Here is a 19,757-nt window from a genome sequence, read left to right on the forward strand (position 1 = left end):
ATTTCTTTTATTTTTTTCAAGTTTTATTATTTTGAATTTTCATAGATTTTATTTTCCAACTTTTCAACGATTTTCGCCGAATTTTCGTGTTTTTTTTGGCGTCTTAATTTTTGTGAAGTTTTCGCAATTTTATCGTTGAATTTTAGTGCTTTTTACCTTAATTTTTTCGGTGAAGTTTTTCTACTTTTAATCGAATTTTTATTTCGGAATCCACGTGATTTTTTTCAACTTTATAAATTTTGACAAAACTCTGTTTTTTGGTTCATTTTGAATTTCGCTCTTGAGTTTTATTCTTAGGGACTTATGATTTCGATTTATTAAAAGAAGATCACGAAGAGGTTTTTCAACATTATTTTTTGACCATTTTTTTGATTTTGCATTTCAACGTTGGACTTGCACGACATTTTTGAAACTTTACAAAGGTAGATCGAAAGATCAAGCAAAAATTTATCACCTGTCAAAATTTCGAGTGCTAAAGTGCGTTTTTCGATTTTTGGTGAATTTTTGAAAATCAAATTTAGGCCAAAAATGAGGGGAAAAATCAAAATTTTACAAAATTGACCAAGAAAGCTGAAATTTGGAATATACCCTTTTTTCGACATGCCAAATCGATTGGAAACGGTTTCAACCCGTTTTGAGCAGTTCTGGAGCCTCCAGCAGATATTTGAAACTCGAAATTCTCACAAAATTCCATTAAATTGGAGTTGTAAAGCTGAAATTTATTCTAAAAACTAATTTCAATACGCTACGAAGTACTGTAGGTGAATTTCAAGTCGTTTTGAAGCCTCCAGCGACTTTTTGAAAATTGCTGGAGCATCCAGCAGATTTTTGAAACTTTGAATTTTCACAAAATTTCATCAAATGGAGATGGAAATATGAAATTTACTGTACACTCCAATTTTAACACCCTCTGAAAACGACTGCAGATGGGTTCAAGTCATTTCAGAGCCTCTAGCGACTTTTTTGAAAATTACTGGAGCCTCCAGTAGATTTTTGAAACTTGAAATTTCCTCAATTTTTCATCAAATGGAGCTGGAGAGTCGAAATTCATTCTGAAAACTAATTTCAATACGCTACGAAGTGGACTGCTGGTGGATTTCAAGTCGTTTTGGAGTCTCCAGCGACTTTTTGAAAATTCCTGAAGCATCCAGCAGATTTTTGAAACTTTAAATTTTCACAAAATTTCATCAAATGGAGATGGGAATATGAAATTTACTCTACATTCCAATTTTAACACCCTCTGAAGACGACTTCAGGTGGGTTCAAGTCATTTTAGAGCCTCCAGCGACATTTTTGAAAATTACTGGAGCCTCCAGTAGATTTTTGATACTTGAAATTCCCGCAACATTTATTTATCAAATGGAGTTGGCAAGCTGAAATTTACTTCGCAGACTACGGGGTGGTTTCAAATGGTTTTGAAGCTTCCAGCTACTTTTAGGAAATTTCAATTTTCCAAAGAAACGCCGTACAACCTTTCAAAAAGTCGCTGGAGGCTCCAAAACGACTTGAAATACACCAGCTGTCCACTTCGTAGCGTATTGAAATTAGTTTGCAGAATGAATTTCGACTTTCCATCTCAGTTTGATGAAATTTTGTGAAAATTCAAAGTTTCAAAAATCTGCTGGATGCGCTGGAGGCTCCAAAACGACTTGAAATTCACCTACAGTACTTCGTAGCGTATTGAAATTAGTTTTTAGAATAAATTTTAGCTTTACAACTTCAATTTGATGGAATTTTGTGAGAATTTCGAGTTCCAAAAATCTGCTGGAGGCTCCAGAACTGCTCAAAACGGGTTGAAACCGTTTCCAATCGATTTGGCATGTCGAAAATAGGGTATATACCAAATTTCAGCTTTCCTGGTCAATTTGTTAAAATTTGGATTTTTTCCCTCATTTTTGGCCTAAATTCGATTTTCAAAAATTCACCAAAAATCGAAAAACCCACTTTAGCACTTGAAATTTTGACAGGTGATGAATTTTTGCTTGATCTTTCGATCTACCTTTGTAAGGTTTGAAAAATTTTGTGCAAGTCTTATGTTGAAACGCAAAATCTGCGATTTCGGCTGATCTGTCAATCGAAATGGCCGCCATTTTGTAAGTATATAAGGCCAACTTTTTTTTTGCAAGTTTGCTTTAAAATGTTTCTTAGGATGTCCCCTGTAAGAAAAAAGTTGTCTCGGAGGATCGGTGGGGAGGGGGGGCAATTACTCCTATTGTCATATGCCGGACTATTACTGAAAGTGACACGAACATTATTCCTGGTGGGGGGGGGGGGGGATTTTTTTCTTGAATGACGGTTTAGTTCAAAAAATGAAAGCCGAAAATTGACAATTTTTCATAAATCATCAACTTTGATTTCTTCCATTTTCTTGGATTTTTGTAGCTCGAGGAGAGACGTTATGCTAGAAAAGTTTTTTTGTTTTGATTTTTTGTTGTTGTTGTTTTTTTTTAAATAAGGGGTGTTATTTGGATGAATTTTGAAACAAAAATATTTTTTTTTTTGTGATAAAAATGGAATTATATCATCTTTTGATTTTTCTCAACAGTGAGGGGAAGCTGTCTGCTCGAATTTGTCTGCAGTTGAGGGAAAATCAAAAACTAGTGTAGGTATTATTTTCTTGTAAGATCCAACAATTGGAAGGGGAGTGGAGCGCAAAAAATGGAAATTTGAAAATGAAGAGTCGCATTAAGAGACGAGTTGTTGAATCATATTTAAGAATTCATCGTCGTATGCTTGAAAAAAATTATCAATGAAATATTTCATCACTAGAAAATATGTAACACGGTTAAACACTTTATTGAAACCAGCATTACGTTGAAAAAAATTATTACAGAATATTTCGTTAGACTATTAACAATTAATGTATTTTTTTTATTCATATAACACATAAAAATCTCGTTCCATATTAATTAACAAAAAAAAATACACTTCGATAAAGAATTAGTATCTACCTATATTCTCATATATGTAGTAAAAAAAAAAAAAAAAGAAAAAGAAGAAATAAAATTTATATAAAAAAGTTATTGTCAGAATGACAAAGAAAAAGAAAAGAAAAAAAAATAAAAACATATACGTGACTAGAACTATAAAAAAATATTTGAAATATAACATTGAAAGAAATGCAAATTAGTTCATCTCAGACTTATATATTTGTTAGCTATACCGAACAGCTCATCTTTTAACAATTTACAGCTTCTTTGGCCGCAGCCATTGTTAGTGCTAAATTGCCAACAAAAAAAATATTTTTGAAAAAAAAACTCGATAAATATAATTTGCCTTTTTTTCACTTGTTTTTATGATTTTTTTTTGAGTGTATTTCAAAATACTTGTATACAGCTCGTTGCCTGTTTCGAGTTATTGTATTTATAAGGTAAAATTGAAGACTAGAATTTCGATTACGTTTAGGGCCTGAATAGTTTACCGAGTGGATTTCTAGTCAATAGTGCTTCATTAGGCCTGAGTGGTTTTTTAAAGTCGAGATTCGCGAACTTGATGAAGGAGAGAAGGTAAGCAATTCTTACGTTCGAGAGGTGATTGTTTTTTTCTCATTTAAACGGAGTTCTTATTATAAGCTTTGGTTTCGTGTCAGTCATGTCTTTAGCAGAACTTGAGGCCGTCGGTCTCATAAAACTTTGCGCGTTAAAACGATTAAAATTGTCGTTAGCCATATCGCTGGAATTTTCTTTGAAACTGGTACTCAACGTTAGAGAACCGTTCCTTTTGGTTGGTTCGACGCTGCTGGCGCTGCTACTGCTGCGACTCGTTGCCGCCGAATTTGAATTCGTTTTGCTTTTGAACTGTACAGGTGTTAATGGTTTTTTGATTTTTGCAGTCGGAGATCTGGAAGCGGATTTTTGCAAATTCGACGTCAACGTTTTGATTACGTTGGTGTAATTGTCTAATTTAGCGTTCGGTTTGACGTTTTTAACGGTGCTGATGGAGGCGCAGCTGTTCAAAGAGCTACGAGAACTTTTCAGACTACTTTTCGAAGGGTATCTTTGAATAGAGGTGTTTTTACTGAGCGGTGTAGGTGTTTTTATTCTAGATCCTGTGTCGAATTTACGTTCCAGTTTCGAATCACTTCTACCGTTCGGATTCCTACTGACGCTGGACGTTCTAATGAACTTTGTACTATCTTCGGATCCGTTGACTGGTTTCGATAGTCTCATCGAAGCGGTTCGTTTGGGCAGTAGAGATTTCGGTTCTGGTTTCTTCTGCATCAGTTTCGTCTTCGTATCGCAGCCACTGGCGTCTCCGCTGCCACTGCTGTCAGTTCGGGTGAAAGTAGACGAAGAAGTTGGTTTCGTGTCTGAGATGACCATCGACGGAGAAGGCGAATCGATATTATCGATATCGTAGTTACATCCTGAAGATGTGGTCTGACTGGGTGAATCTGATATCAGACTCTGCGTTTCCTCGAACCCTTCGTCGTTCTCGTGCTCGATACGAGTCTTAGTCGGGGTCAGAGCTCGTACTTTGATCTCCGGAATGAACGACGATACCTGAGTAAGTGGTTTATCATCAGCTCGACTACCCAGTTTGCCTGCCTGCCTGGCTGCTGTACTGGTAGCTATTCGACTCTTGAACGAATGAGGTAACGTCGAGTACATTCGATTATTACGTAAATACGAACTCTGCAGAACTGGGATCTTATTCTTGACTTCTTTCTTAGGCTCGGGCGATACAGCAGATTGAGGCGCGTCTGTCCTGGTGACTAATTTATCTTGCCATTGTTTCAGTCTAATTTCTTTGTTCTCCGGATCTTCGCTATCGACCGGTTGAGATTTCACTTTCAATGTGGTCGGTCTCAAGATTTGCTTTTCGGCGCTAACCTCGGCGACTACGTCTTTACTCGAATCGTCATCCTGAGATTTGCGATATCGACGTGTTCGACGAGCCGATGAAAATCGATCGAATTGACCATCGCCTAATGTTTCTTCTTCGTAGCCGCTGCTGGATGGTTTTTCGTTACTGCTGCGAGAGTAATTCATTAGTTTACGAGTAGCCGGTGGTGTTTCTATGTTGTCTGAATCGATTTCTATTTTATCTATCGTTTCGATATCGCGTTTGAAGCTTTTTCTCGGAGCGAATGGCGGAAGAGGTGCTTGGTCGAAAGATTTTGGTTTTTCTAACGGAGCCGACATTACGTTTATTATGGATTTTTGGACGGGGCTCGTCGAGTATTCCGCGTTATTGATGCCTTTTTTCTTTTCTTCTTCTTTGATTGCCTGGAAAAAGAAATTTGATTAGATTTGGATGCATTTTTTAGTTTTATAATGTGAAATATTCTATCTGTGTTTGAAAATTAATTGAAAAAATTGCTAAAAATTCTCTGTTTTTGACAAAAATGTATTTTTTTACCGTAAATGTCCTAAAACAAGCATTTCTTTTTGTTCAAAAATATATTTTTTTGTCAAAAATGCTCACACATTATTGTCAAAAACACATTTTTTTTTTTGATGAGAATTCATTACTTTGTGCCTAAAATAACACTTTTGCAGTAAAAATAATTTTTTTGCTAAAAGCACAAAATGCATTTAAAAAGAAAAAAGAAATGACATTTTTTGACCAGCAATATTTTTTGTTAAAAAGTTTTCTTGTTTTTGTCGAAAACACGTTTCTTTGATGGAGATGCATTTAATTTTGACAAAGATGAAGTAATGCACCTTTTTCCGAATAATAATCATCTAGGTATTTTTTGCCAAAATGCACTTTTTTAATTTCTTGTCAAAAATGCACTTTGATGATTTTTTTTTGAAAATTTACTTTGATGCATTATTTTTTAGAAATGCACTTTAATGCAGTTTTGAAAATGCACTTTGATGCATTTTTTAAAAAATAAATTTTGATGCAGTTTTTTGAAAATGGCTATTTTTGCCCAAAATGTGCATATTTTTTTTGTTAATAAAGGAGGTAGTTTTTTTTGTTAATATGATAAACCATCTTTTCATCAAGTTTCTTAGTGTTTTTCCCCCAAAAATGTATGCTTTGGTCACAAATGCAGTTTTTTTTCAAAAATTCACTGTGATGCATTTTTTTTATAAAAATGAACTTTGATGTTTTTTTTCAAAAATGCACTTTGTTGCATTTTTTTGAAAATGCACCTTGATGCAAGTTTTTTAAATGCACTTGAAGCATTTTTAAAATTGCACTTGATGCATTTTTGAAAATGCACTTTTTAAAAATGCACTTTGAAGCATCTTTGAAAATGCACTTTGATTTAGTTTTTTGGAAAATGCACTTTGATGCAGTTTTTTTTGAAAATGCACTTTATTGCATTTTTTTGATATTACACTTTGATGCACTTTTGAAATTACACTTTGATGCACTTTTGAAATTGTACTCTGATGCATTTTTGAAAATGCACGTTGATGCATTTTGGAAATCGAACTTTAATGCAGTTTTGAAAATGCAATTTGATTTAGTTTTTTTGAAATGCACTTTGATGCAGTTTTTTCAAAAATAAACTTTGATGCATTTTTTTGAAAATGGCTATTTTTGCCTAAAACGTGCATATTTTTTTGTTAATAAAGAAGGTAAGTTATTTTTTTTTTGGTTAATATGATAAATCATCTTTTCATCAAGTTTCTTTGTGTCCCCCCCCCAAATGTATGCTTTGGCCACAAATGCAGTTTTTTTTTCAAAAATTCACTGTGATGCATTTTTTTAATAAAAATGAACTTTGATGTTTTTTTTTCAAAAATGCACTTTGATGTTTTTTTTTCAAAAATGCACTTTGTTGCATTTTTTTGAAAATGCACCTTGATGCAAGGTTTTTAAATGCACTTTGATGTATTTCTAAAATTGCACTTTGATGCATTTTTGAAATTGCACTTTGATGCATTTTTGAAATTGCACTTCAATGCATTTTTAAAATTGCACTTTAATGCACTTTTTAAAAATGCACTTTGAAGCATCTTTGAAAATGCACTTTGATGCCGTTTTAAATATGCACTTTGATGCCGTTTTTTGGAAAATGCACTTTGATGCAGTTTTTTTAAAAATGCACTTTATTGCATTTTTTTTGAAATTACACTTTGATGCACTTGTGAAATTGTACTTTGATGCATTTTTGAAAATGCACTTTTATGCAAATTTTGAAAACGCACTTTAATGCAGTTTTGAAAATGCAATTTGAATTAGTTTTTTTGAAAATGCACTTTGATGCAGTTTTTTTGAAAATAATGCACATTGATGCATTTTTTTCAAAAATAAACTTTGATGCATTTTTTTGAAAATGGCTATTTTTTCCTAAAATGTGCATATTTTTTTTGTTAATAAAGGAGGTAGTTATTTTTTTTTTGTTAATATGATAAACCATCTGTTCATCAAGTTTCTTTGTGTTTTTTTTTCAAAAACCAACATTTCTGCCCAAAATGCCCATTTTTATCCAAAATATCAAACTTTTGACTAAAATTGCACTTTCATGCATCGTTTTTTCAAAACTGCACAATTTCAAAAAAATAGTTTTTACCTATACTTTTTCTCCCTAAAAATGCATGTTTTTGCTATAAATGCATTTTTTTTACAGTTTGTTTTAAAAACATGAATTTTTTCCAATAATGCAATGATTTTCAGCATTACTTGACAAAAAAGTCTTAAACTACTTTTCTAGAATGTTGTTTCTGCCCAAGAATGTACCTTTCTGTTTAAAAATCCAGCTTTTTGTAAAAAACGCACTATTGTGTTTTTTTTTTGAAACTGAGTTAGGTATTTTTCAAAATTGTAATGTTTTTAAAAATCTACACTTTTTTAAAAAAATGAATTTTTTGAGTGCACTTTTGGTCTTTAAAATTCATTTTTATGGAAGTTTATTTTTTTGCCAAAATAATGCACCTTTTTTGTTTAAAATTTTCATAACGTGTCCTGTTTTCAATAATGCATTTCTTTCTTGTCAAGAATGCCTTTTTTTTGGCAAAAATGTTTTTTGCAATTAGGTAAGCAGTTTTTTCTTCAAAAATTCACTTTTAGGAAAAAAAACACTTTTGTGCATTAGCTTTTTTAAAGTTTGTTTTTTGCCCAAAATGCGCCTTTTATCTGTTTGAAAATCCAATTTTGCGCTAAAAATGCACTTTTTGATGACAAATGCATTTTTTGGTTAAAAATGCACTTTTTTCGCTTAAAAATGTACTTTTTAAAGCAAAATATTTTTTTGCACTTTTTTCTTCAAAAACATGCATTTTCCCAGAAATGCAATTTTTTTTTTCATTTTTTGACAAAAAACAACCTTACTTTTCTAAAATATGAAAGATCGACAGCCCTTATTTAATATTCACGATATATTTCAACAATTTTCTACGAAAAAAATTCATTTGACTCAGAGTCAGATTTGTTTTTTAAATCTTTTTGTTATTTTTTTCAATCAAGAGCGAGGAAGGAAGGGATCAGCGTAGTATATTAAAATTTCCATGTCCCAGGGACAAAAAAAGTTTCAAATTCTGTGCGATTTGTGTTTCGTTTGCCAATTGTTTGCTGATGTTATTATGTACCTCTAAAGGTGGCGACGAGTCGATACTTCCTCTGGATCTCATTCTACGTAATTTCCTACTCTCCGTTTCGACGTCTTCGCCTGCCGAAGTATTTAGTTGTGATTTACGCCAAGCTGATTTATCCTTCAGATGGGATTGAGGCTGCATTCCAGCGATTGCTTCCATCGTACCAACTACATCTGTTTTGTCTATCGTTGGTTTCCAATCCGAATAGACACGTTGGTAGGTTGGTACTTGTTCTTGTAATTTCGATAAAGGATCTCGACGGTATTTGGAAATACCATCGACTGGTGTACTCGCATTCGAATCTCGTCCTTCGTTTTCTAGGTGAAAAAAAAAAACACACACACAAGTAATTAGCAATCTAAGAGCAAAAATGGTTTTTGGATTATTTTTATTGCGGAGATTGAAGTCATAAATAGGTACCTGAATCATTTTCTAGAGATCTTCGACTACTGTAATGTCTACGTTGTGTTTTATGTAACATTTCAGCGTTTTGTTTTTCTTCTTTTTCATTTTCTTGAAGCCAAGCTTCGATTTTTTGACGCCAAGCTCTGCAAGAAAACCATCAATTAACAATTTTTATTGACTGACTAATGAAATATTCGGTGTGGTTGAATTGCAATGTTCTGCAGTTCTTACTTAGGTTTAACTTCTTCTTCTGGAGTTGGTAATAAAGTCTTATTTTCAAGTACTGGAGATGGAGAAGCGGGTCTTTCTCGATCATTGGAGAAATCCGCGTTCAACAAATCGGGTCTCTTTTTACCACCTCTGGCACGTCGAGCCCAAGATCGATCCAAGCTGCCCCAAGATTTACGTTCCCTAGCGCTCTCCTGTTCGGCTGAACGCAAGAAGTCCATCAGGGTTGATTCGTCTTCTTCAGACGGTACTCTGCTTCTTCTACGTCTCAAACTTCCTGTCGGTGTGATGTCTGGTGAACATGTATCTTCCTTGTTGGAGGCGTTCAGATGAGCCGAGTCTCCGAAGGAACCTAATCTACGTCTGGAGACTATTGGAGAGTTTGTAACTGATGGCGATTCTTCTTCCGAGAGCATACTACCGTTGATACCTATTTTCCGACTCTGTGGATGAAATTTCCCGTACAGATATGAGTATCAAATTGATCAGATTATAATAACATGGAGGAATTTGCGTAAACTTACTCTCGATTCTTTATCGGAATATCTTTTCTGGAGGCCGTTCGATTGCATGTCGTTGAGCAAAATATCCATAATATGACTGTCTCCTGTGATACCTCCAGTTGGGCTCACATTTCCAGCTCCTATCACTTTCAAATTAAACACCACCGCATGAATTAGTATTTCTTACATTTTTATACCTACTTTGAACCATTGTAACAATTATTATACTTACTCGATCTCTTTTTAGCCGCCAACTGTTCTTCTCTTTGTTTTCTCCTCGCACTAGCTTGTTCTTCTTGAATACGACGTCTTTCATTTTCCGCCACCGCTTGCTTAAATTTCACACAAAATACGTGGAATATCTTGAAGCATTCTTCGATCTTGAAAGTGGCCGGATCTTCGCAGAAGAAGTCCGCCAATGTTTTTCGTACCATTTCCAATTCTCGAAGATCGTGCTGCAATGTACTGACTTCTTGCTCAGCGATCTGCACACATAATGTGGAAGAGAATTACTCACGAAATTCATCACAACAAATGAGGGGTTTGAAATGGGAAAGTTTCATACCTTGAGGAAATCTCGCATTTGGTCTTTAATTTCATTTTCGGTTGAAGGCAATTCTACTTGTTTCTTGATTTTTTGTATTCTGTTTTCTAAAGCTTGAACTTCGTTTTGTAACTGCTCCACTGTAGTCCTGTAAATTGTGATAATGATTTATGAAAGATGTTGTAAGATTAGGCAGATATTGTGAATTTTGATTTTGGAAATCTTCAGACCCAAAATAAGGAGTAGAAATGAAAATTTCACTAAATCGATTTAGAAAGCTGAAATTTGGGATGTGTCCTATTTTCAATCCCTCGAATCGATCATTTTGAGCGGTTCTGAGGGCTTTTTAAACAATTTTTTCATTTTTCAAGTTTTTTTGAATTTTTTCATTTTTTTCATTGTATTATTTTTTTTACATTTTTCAAAGTTTTTTCATTTTTAATAATTTTTTGTGCCAATTTTTTTCATTTTTTCATTTTTTTCTCAATTTTTTGTGTTTTAGTATTTTTCTTATTTTTAAAAACTTTTTTCAAATTTTTTTTCTTCAAATTTTTAATTTTTAAAATTGTTTTCATTTCTTAAATTTTTTTTCAATTGTTTGTGTTTATTTTTTTCATTTTAAAAAACTTTTTTTCAATTTTTTTCCATTTACGTATCATTTTACTTTTTTGTCATTTTTCCTTTTTTTTCATTTTTTAAAAATTATTTTCATTTTTTAATTTTTTAATTTGTTTTTGGATTTTTGAAAAATGTTTTGTTCCTATTTTTCTTCAACTTTTCAATTTTTCAACAACTTTTTTTCATTTTTTGATTTTTAAAATTTTTTTTCATTTTTTTTTTCAATTTGCGGTTCTGGAGCCTTCAGCAGGCTTCTGAAACCTGAAATTTCGTCAATTATACGAATTGAAGTTGATTTGGACGGACTTCGAGATACTTTCCGAGCTCATTGAATTTTCAAACATAATCTGGAGGCTCCAGAACAGCTGAAAAACTCCTCTCTAATCGATTCAGGATGTTGAAATATAATGTGTAAAGTGAATTTTAGGTTTTCAACTTCACTGAGTAAAATTTTGTGGAAATTTCGGGTTTTAAGAATCTCCTAGAGGCTTCAGAACTGCTCAAAACGATTCTAAAAAAATAATCAATTGGGGAAGGGAGTTTAAAAATAGCGTACAAACCAAATTTTCGCTTTTGAGGTCCGTAAGGTAAAATTTTCCAATTGGTTATGAGCCATTGAATTACATTTACCAATCATTTTTTTGCTCTTAGACAACATTACTTTTGATTTTAGCAACATTTTGCTTGAATTTTGTGACACTTGAATAATGTTTCGAGCAACCATTGCCAAATTGACCTCAATTTTACAATAATTTCATCAATTTTTTCCACGTTTTTAGTCATTTCCATACCCATTTTCTGTCTTCGTGTAATTTTTGTCAGATTTTATTTTACTTTGACAATATTTTTAATCAATTTTATTGATAATTTTATGCAATGCACGCAATTTTTAGGGATCTTACTCAAAATTTTGAAATGGTTTATCAATTTTTATGCCAATTCTACAGATTTTCTGCTGCCACATTTCACGTAATTTTTACAAATATTCATTCAATTTTGACATTTGACAAATTTTTTACAATTTGCTTAAAAAATTTAGGCATTTTTGTGATATATTTTACTCAAAGTTTCAATTTCCACAGAAATGATTTTTGAGCATTTTAGAAGAACTCGAGTTCAAAATTGGGCCACGATTTTTGGGATTTTTTAAAAAAACTGTCGTGCCTTCGAACATTTTTACGCCCAAAATTTGACTAAGTATATTTTTTGGTATTTTAAAAAATTTATCGTGCAACCTATCAAAATGATTTGAAATTTTGCAATGAATTCAAATAATTTGACAAAAATAGTTTTTGGAATGTTTTTTTTTTTAAATTTTAGTCCCAAAATTCAGTTACGATTTTGGGTATCTCTGAAATGTGCCATGCAACCTATCACATCGTGTTGAAATTTTGCAAGAAATTCAAATATTTCGACGAAAATGACTTTTGGAACATTTTTGATGAATTTCAAGTTCAAAATTTGAATATCTTTCTTGGTATTTTTGTACAAGTGTCTTGTGACCTATCAAAATGGGTTGAAATTTGGAAAGAACTACAAATACTTCGACGGAAATTTTTCTCAAATAATTATAAAAAATTTTGAGTGCAAACTTGAATTAAGATTTATGCGATTTATAAAAAAAAAATTATGTGATGCTACTTATCAAAATGGTCTCGAATTTCAACAGAAAATCAAGAATTGCGACCAGAACTTCTTTTGAGCAGTTTTGAAGAATTTTCAGCCTAAATTTTAATTCAGAAATTTCACAACTTTTTTCAGAAATCTCGAAAAAATCATGTTGAAAATTGATTTTAAAAAGTTTCATTCAACTAAAATCTTCATTTTTTTCTGAAAAGAAATTTTAACTCATTTCAAGAGATCGCAGCAACTTTTTCAATAACTCCGAAAATCATACCCAATTTTAGACACAAAATTTTTCAGAACTGCTATAAAGATTTTTTTTTGATTTTTTGCGAAATTTCTAATCTATTTTTTGACACCTCTTTCAAAATTTCAAAAATATTTTTAAAAAATTTTGTTGAAATGTTTATGTTTTTTGTAAAATGTCAACAAATTGTGGCCCAAAATTTCAGATTAAAATTCCTCAAAAATGTTCGAAAAAACATTTTCGCCAGAATACTCGTATTTGTACATATTTCTCGCAAAATATCAACCCATTTTAATATGTAGATTGCACAATGATTTTTCAAAAATCCAAAATCCTCAAAATCGTGACCTAATTTTAGGTGCAAAGTTCTTCAAAAATACTCAAAAAGCATTTTCGTAAAATTATTTGAATTTCACACGAAATTTTGACTCATTTTGATAGGTCGCAGGGTCATATTTGAATGATGCTACAACAATTCATTTTTACACAAAATAAGAGGGGAGGGATGACTTTGAAGTTCAATGCGCTCCATTTTTGTCCTTTTGCTTTGAAATATTGTCGAGCCTCAGCTTTTTTTTAATTGGAAGGTTTTAAGTCCCAACCACCCCTACCCTTCCCACGGTGCAACTTGGAAAATCTCAAATACGTCTTCTCCTACATTTTGGACCCATATTTACCAAAAATCAAATTTTAGAATCTCAAAATCTCAAAACTGTTAACTTACTTTGCAGCATCTTCCAAGGCAGACATGTCATCAGTAAACCTCATCAGATCTTTACGTTTTTTCTCAATTTGCTGAAATGAAACAAAAGTTAAATCAATCATAATAACGTAAGATCCTTCCAATCAGTTCAGAATGAAATCAAAACTAGTCTTTACCATGGCTACATAATGGATCAGATTCATTCCAGGCTTATTAGCTCTGATATCCGTTAATTTTTGTAAGGAACTTAATTTCACCCCGGCAGCGTTTCCAGCATATCCTCCCTATAACAGCAAAAAAAACAAAAAATTTGAACGTTCAAATTGTACCTATTCAAGTTCTAGTAAAACGTGCATCGGTTTAGCTTTGAAGATACTGTTTAAAGTGTACTTACAGAATTGAGAAAATTTCCGGCGCATATAACCATATACAAGACCTCTTGCAAAGCTTTATTTGTCATCAAATCTGTAAAATATGTCAAAAGTTGAATAAGTAGGTACATAGACATACTACATATGTACGTGCTAAAAGTTACGGTAGTCTTTTTGCAGCACACTTACCTTCTCCGGCCACAATCATAGAATTAATGCTAGGTTCCAAGTAGCTCATATTCGAGGCGAATTCTTCTTTTAATAGCATACTCTCAATTCTCAACTTATAACTGAAAAGAGGTTAGCGAAAGAGAATGAAAAAAAAAGTACTCTAATGAGGTCGCATTGCGCTGTTAGAAAATTGAAGAAAAAAAAAAGTTCGTGTCACACTTACTTAGGTACTTCAACTAATTCTAATAAAAATTTTTCAGCATTAGCGAGTTTGGTTTTATTGCCGTCGAATGCTTTTAACATTTCTAATTCATCGATTTCGGGAAGCATTTTCAAAAGTCCTCGTAGCTTTTCAGCACCTATGTCGTCGTGTCCTCCTTCCCTTATTATCTGAATTATATCTTCGTTTGAGCTGCGGAAAAAAAGAATGCCGAGTTCGTTAGCCTTTGTGTATGATGAGTTGAGGAGAGAAGAAAAGAGGGAGAGTCCCTCGAGGGGATATATTATACTATAATATTATGTACTTACCATCTGAACTGTTTTAAAAATATATTCACATTCAGACTCCTCTTTCCGTCTAGTAGTACGATCTGTAAAAACGTAAATGATTATCGTAATATAAAAACGACAGTGACAAACGTTAAAATGATTTTTTACGAGTTTTTTATTATTTCGGCGCAACTATATTACACAGCGTGCGGTTGTTAATGCTTTTAAAATGGCCGCCTTTACGTTTGTACTCTGTCAACGTGGCGTATCTACCTGACTCGAAACTCGAAAGAAAACAGATGCGAAAAACAGGAAAGAAAAGATGTTTTATTTGGTAAACATGCGTATGTTGCAACAAAATCAAAATTTTTGTCGAATTGATAAAAAGTGTTAATTTTTTGACAATTTTTTCGCAAAAAAATGTCAATTTTTTGCTCCTTTTTTTTGGAATTTTGCAAAAAAGTTGTAAATTTTTTAGAAAACAAGTCCTAGTTTTTGATTTTAGTCAAACTTGAAAGAAAATCTCGATTTTTTTTTAAAAGCGAAATTGATACCTATGAAACAGGCTAAAGTTAAACTTGATTGAGTAAAAAGTCAAATTTTTGTTAAATGCAATTTTTTTGATTTGGCAAATCTTGCCACAAAACCCAAATTTTTCGTAAATTGGTAAAAATTATCAATGTTTTGACAACTTTTTGAAAAAAAATTCTAATTTTTTGCTCATTTTTTGGAATTTCGCAAAAAATTTGAAATTTTTTGGAAAACAAAGTTCAATTTGTTGCTGAACTTACATTTCAGCCAAACTTGCAAGAAAGTCTCAATTTTTAAAGAATTTACGTAAAAAGTCAAATTTTTCCAAATTTGCAAAAACAAAGTAAATATTTCATTTTTGCTGTATTAGCATTAAGAAGTCTCGATTTTCTGCTTAACATGCTATAAAAGTCTTACTTTTTGGTCAACTTTTTTGGCTATTTTGTGAAAAAGTCAAAATCAGAAACTCTCAATTTTTGACCAAATTTTTTAAAAAGTCTGAAGTTGGAGATCAAACTTGCAAAAAAAAGTCAAAATTTCCTGCCATATTTGGTAGAAGTCTGAATATTTGGCCAGACTAACATAAAAAAATTTCAATTTCTTCTACACTTGCAAAAAAAACTCAATTTTTTTTGCCAAATTTGCATAAGGAGAAAAGTCTTAATTGTTTCCAAATTTGGTTTTCTGTCAAACTTGCGAAAAAGGTTCTGATTTTTTGCAATAACCTATTGCAAAAAAGTCTCTTTTTTTGGTCTTTTCTTTCAATAAATCCTTTTAAATCTTTTATTTCGTTTCTTCTTTTAAAATTTAGATATTTTCTCTTCATTTTTTTCATTTTTTTTTTGAAAATGAAAAAATTGTACTTGAATAGGAAAATTTTATTTGGCTAAAATTGCTTAAGGTAAACCTACCAGTTATGGACCACTTTTTTACAATTAATCAGTAAGACATCATTTATGACCCAATTTTGATATTTTTTTTCCAAATAATCCTTGAAGCTTCCTCTTTTACTTCAACCCATACAACAATAACCATGCTAATTTTGATGTGAATGTCGACCCATCCACATCTGTCACTTTTGGATGCCACATGTCAATGTGAATTTCAACCCTGTGTCAAGCTAATTGTCGAATTAATTGTCGACTGATGTTGATCTGCATTTGTGTCGACAATTGGCTCAACACAGGGTTGAAATTCACATTGACATGTGGCATCCAGAAGTGACGGATGTGGATGGGTCGACATCAACATCAAAATTTATGTCAACCTCCTGCTTCATAAAATTATAAATTCTGAGTTTACAAATTTTAAATTTTTTTTCCAAAAATGATTTCCTCGATGTGGCTATTGCTCATGCTGAAAACAGCATCAATGCAAAGTCCACTTTCGAAGAAGTACAGACAAAAAGTCTGTATAATCAAGAAGTTGAACAGAAATTTCTTATATCAAAGATGGTGCAATACTTTATCTAAGAGTACTAAACTAATCCATTTTCATGTCGACATGTCAATGTTAATGTTGATGTGAAATTCGACATCAACAAATACATCCAGAATATCAACATCATGTCATCTACAACTCCAAACTGTGAAAAAGTGAATAATTTCATCAATGCCCTAAAAAATTTGTTTTCCTCATTGAACAAGATCATATTTTTGAATGTTAATTAAACTTTTAAACACTAAAACAGAAATTTTAATTCTGAAAAATTGGTCGACATAGTTATAAGAAAATTTTGAGCATTGAATTTTACATCTACATGTCGAGATGGCATGTCGAGGTATCAGAAATAATGAGAAAATTTCAAAACTTTTCATTTACCTGGCTTTTGTACAGACAGAAGATTTCTACTAAATAATTAATTGATCACTTTTCCATCATTATGTTGGAAAAAAACGTAGTTGATGTAAATGTCGACGTCGATGTAAATGTCGACGTCGACAATTGTTGTGCGGGAAGGTGTTCAGTTTTGAAAAAAAGTAATTTTCATTTCCCTAATTCCTATTTGAAATGAGGTCTAGAAAAAGACAGTTTTTGAGGAGGTACCAATTACGGATCATGCTAATATGAATGGAAGCATTCAATTTTTTTTCACTCTGAGACCAGTTATAGTACCCTGAGAACCACATTAGAAAATTTTCATCATCAAAGTTCACAAATATTGAAGTTGAAAAACTACCAATTGTGGACCAGTCCATAATTGGTACCTGACAACCCTTTTGAAATTAAAAAATTCATAGAGAAAAAACAATTAGCTACCAAAGTACCAATTTTGGATCAAACCAATTACGCACCAAAACTGAATTTCACAATTTGGATGTTTATTCACTGGAACATGAAAAAATATTTATGTGGTATGCAACATAAATACATAAGACTTGGCTTATAATCATGAATTTTGAAAACATTACAGCAATTTCATGTTTGAACATAGTCATTCTACCAAAAAGCGCCCAACATAAACCTAAAATCCGCAAAAAAGTTAGAACGTGCAAAAAAGTAGTTCTTGGTACTTAGCTTCACACATAGAAACCAAATGTTCGTCGAATATACTCTTTGGATCGATGTAATTGAATTAATTAAAAACCCTTGTACAAATTTAACAAAATTTTTGCCATAGAAATTTTTACTTTCTGATTACAAACAGGCCGAGCATACTGATAACACCCAATATCCAAAGACCATGCATTTCTAGGTTGGCTACACTCAAGGCAACACAATTCCGCAATTGGTACTCCTATCGACAAATTGCAAACTAGCCAGGCCCTCGCAAAAAAAAAAGATCCGTAATTGGCACCCCAGTCCATAACTGGTAGTTCACCTTACTTGGTTTTTTTTTTTTGTCAAAATTGCAATAAAGTCTCGTTTTCTATACTTTTTTCCAAATATGCTAGGTATTTTTTTTCTACAAATTTTTGAAATTTTCACCCCCCCCCTCCCCCTTAGAAAACAAAATGTGAAATTTTGTTGAAAAAAATTCCACAAACGTGGCTAACCTAACCAGTGCATATATTCTGTGAACATTTCAAAATGTTGGCTTCTGAGCATGTATGGGCAGATGTTTTTGGTTGTGGTAGGAGGGAGGGGGAGGGGGTCTGCTCAAAAAATGGTTAGGATGGTTCTACATCAAAACCAACATTTTGAACGAATTTCGTCAAAATTGGATAAAGTACTGAGTTCACCATCTCATCCTGAATGGCTCAATAAGTATTTACCTCGGATGGTTCTTTTCTTCTTCTGTCGCCTGATTCGTTGAACTCATTGCGACTTAGCTTAGGAGACGATTGACATGATACGACGGTGGATGGAGGAGCTTGTTGGCAAAACAATCCTTCCATTTCGGACCAGTCGAGATCTGCCATAGGGGAATGTTGATGACTTCGAGCTACCTCCGACCATATGTTATGTTTGCCCACGACCTATTTTCGAAAAGAAAAAAAAACCAACCGATTAGAATTACCTAAGCTATAATTTAACAATACATATTCAAAACCGTGTAAAATTTGCGTGCACAACTTACTTTATTATTTGGTATCTTGTTCCAATTAATGGTCTTCATTTTTGTTTTAGGTGTGGGCGTTTCTTGCTGCGGTAACCTCAAATGGGACACATCACTGGGCTCTGGAGATGCTCGAGATCGTTCTTGTTGAGCTATCAACGGCGGCGGTACCGGAGGAGCTCCCATCTTCTGATCACCCGGTTGGTCGAGTTGTATTAATTGAGGTGGAGGCGGTGGTGGAGGTGGAGGTAACCCGCAGGATGGTGGATCTGGTGGAGGTGGCGGAGGAGGAACTGGACAGGATTGAAACGTGCTTAACGGGGAGGTTGGAATGTTGAGGGATTGTTTGCGGCTACCGCATACGGTATCAGGAACACTGCGATGGTTGTGGCAGCAAAGTCTACTTTGTACGCTCGGAGATCTTAGGATACGTGTAGCATCTTGCCTGGACTCCAGCAGAGTGGCCCGATGCACGAGGGTTTCTGCTGTGTCCCAGATTATATCGCTGATCGCTTCTTTTGGATCGATTCGCAGCAGGTGTTGGAGTATGCTGAGGAATGGGATTTCTTGAGGTGTTTCTGCTACCTGTGTAATCAGAAAAAGGAAGATGGGGGTTTGAAATCATTTACTGAGTGGGTAGAAGAGGCGATTTTTGAGGCAAGGTGATGAAATCGGATCAATATGACTTTATTATAGGGGAGGGGGGAGTTGAACATTTTGGATCATTTTTGACTTAATTTGAATCATGAAAGGACCCATTTCATCAAATAACCTCTGCCTCTTTGGTCGACTCGTCAAAAACCGAAAATCTTGAGAATTTTTGGTAGGTAGGTACTCACTTGACGTAATATCGCATAAAATACATCGACGTGTGAATTCAAATCAACCCCATAAGGTGAATCTAATATTTGAGCTTCGTCATTTTCACGCTGCTCGTGAAATACGTCTAATTGTACGCCCAAGTCCGCGTAATTACCGCAGTTGCCACCGCTAACGTACCTCCTGCGAAAAAATACAGTTGTTCTTGGATTAATTTTCATTTGAATTGAACATTCCATCAAGCATAATTATTAAATTACGGTTGGAATTGGAATCGCATTGAAAACTAAAAAAAGCGGCGAGTAAAATCTTTTTTTTTGAGCCTATAATTGGGTTTTTCATTTTGGACACTATCGATCATATGGAATCAGAAATCTCAAATAAATCGATTTCTGGCATTTGATTAATCGATTTTCAATCACGATCATTCAATTTTGTACCTTAAAGGAAATTTATTTTTTAGGCCAAACTTGATTTTTCATTTTAGGAACCATGATCTATGAAACCGAAT

At 33.1% G+C, this 19,757-nt stretch overlaps 1 protein-coding gene across 4 annotated transcripts in view; it reads right to left on the minus strand.

The window, feature by feature from the left end:
* Positions 1–2,777: 2,777 nt before the first annotated feature.
* The window catches only part of form3 (formin 3), a 133,689-nt gene continuing 116,709 nt past the window's right edge, over positions 2,778–19,757 (minus strand). For all 4 annotated transcript variants that reach the window (XM_065353543.1, XM_065353542.1, XM_065353541.1 and 1 more), the window contains 16 exons: positions 19,267–19,429; positions 18,449–19,012; positions 18,144–18,347; positions 14,437–14,498; positions 14,132–14,320; positions 13,927–14,027; positions 13,761–13,831; positions 13,543–13,650; positions 13,388–13,458; positions 10,197–10,323; positions 9,864–10,116; positions 9,653–9,777; positions 9,132–9,571; positions 8,916–9,043; positions 8,490–8,812; positions 2,778–5,228 (listed from right to left, as the gene is read on the minus strand). In XM_065353543.1, coding sequence (XP_065209615.1) covers positions 3,546–5,228; positions 8,490–8,812; positions 8,916–9,043; positions 9,132–9,571; positions 9,653–9,777; positions 9,864–10,116; positions 10,197–10,323; positions 13,388–13,458; positions 13,543–13,650; positions 13,761–13,831; positions 13,927–14,027; positions 14,132–14,320; positions 14,437–14,498; positions 18,144–18,347; positions 18,449–19,012; positions 19,267–19,429 — 4,612 coding nt within the window. In that variant the 3' untranslated portion in view covers positions 2,778–3,545. The remainder of the gene's footprint in view (positions 5,229–8,489; positions 8,813–8,915; positions 9,044–9,131; positions 9,572–9,652; positions 9,778–9,863; positions 10,117–10,196; positions 10,324–13,387; positions 13,459–13,542; positions 13,651–13,760; positions 13,832–13,926; positions 14,028–14,131; positions 14,321–14,436; positions 14,499–18,143; positions 18,348–18,448; positions 19,013–19,266; positions 19,430–19,757) is intronic.

The sequence above is a fragment of the Planococcus citri genome, chromosome 2 (genome assembly GCF_950023065.1).
Source record: "Planococcus citri chromosome 2, ihPlaCitr1.1, whole genome shotgun sequence".
Taxonomy (NCBI): domain Eukaryota; kingdom Metazoa; phylum Arthropoda; class Insecta; order Hemiptera; family Pseudococcidae; genus Planococcus; species Planococcus citri.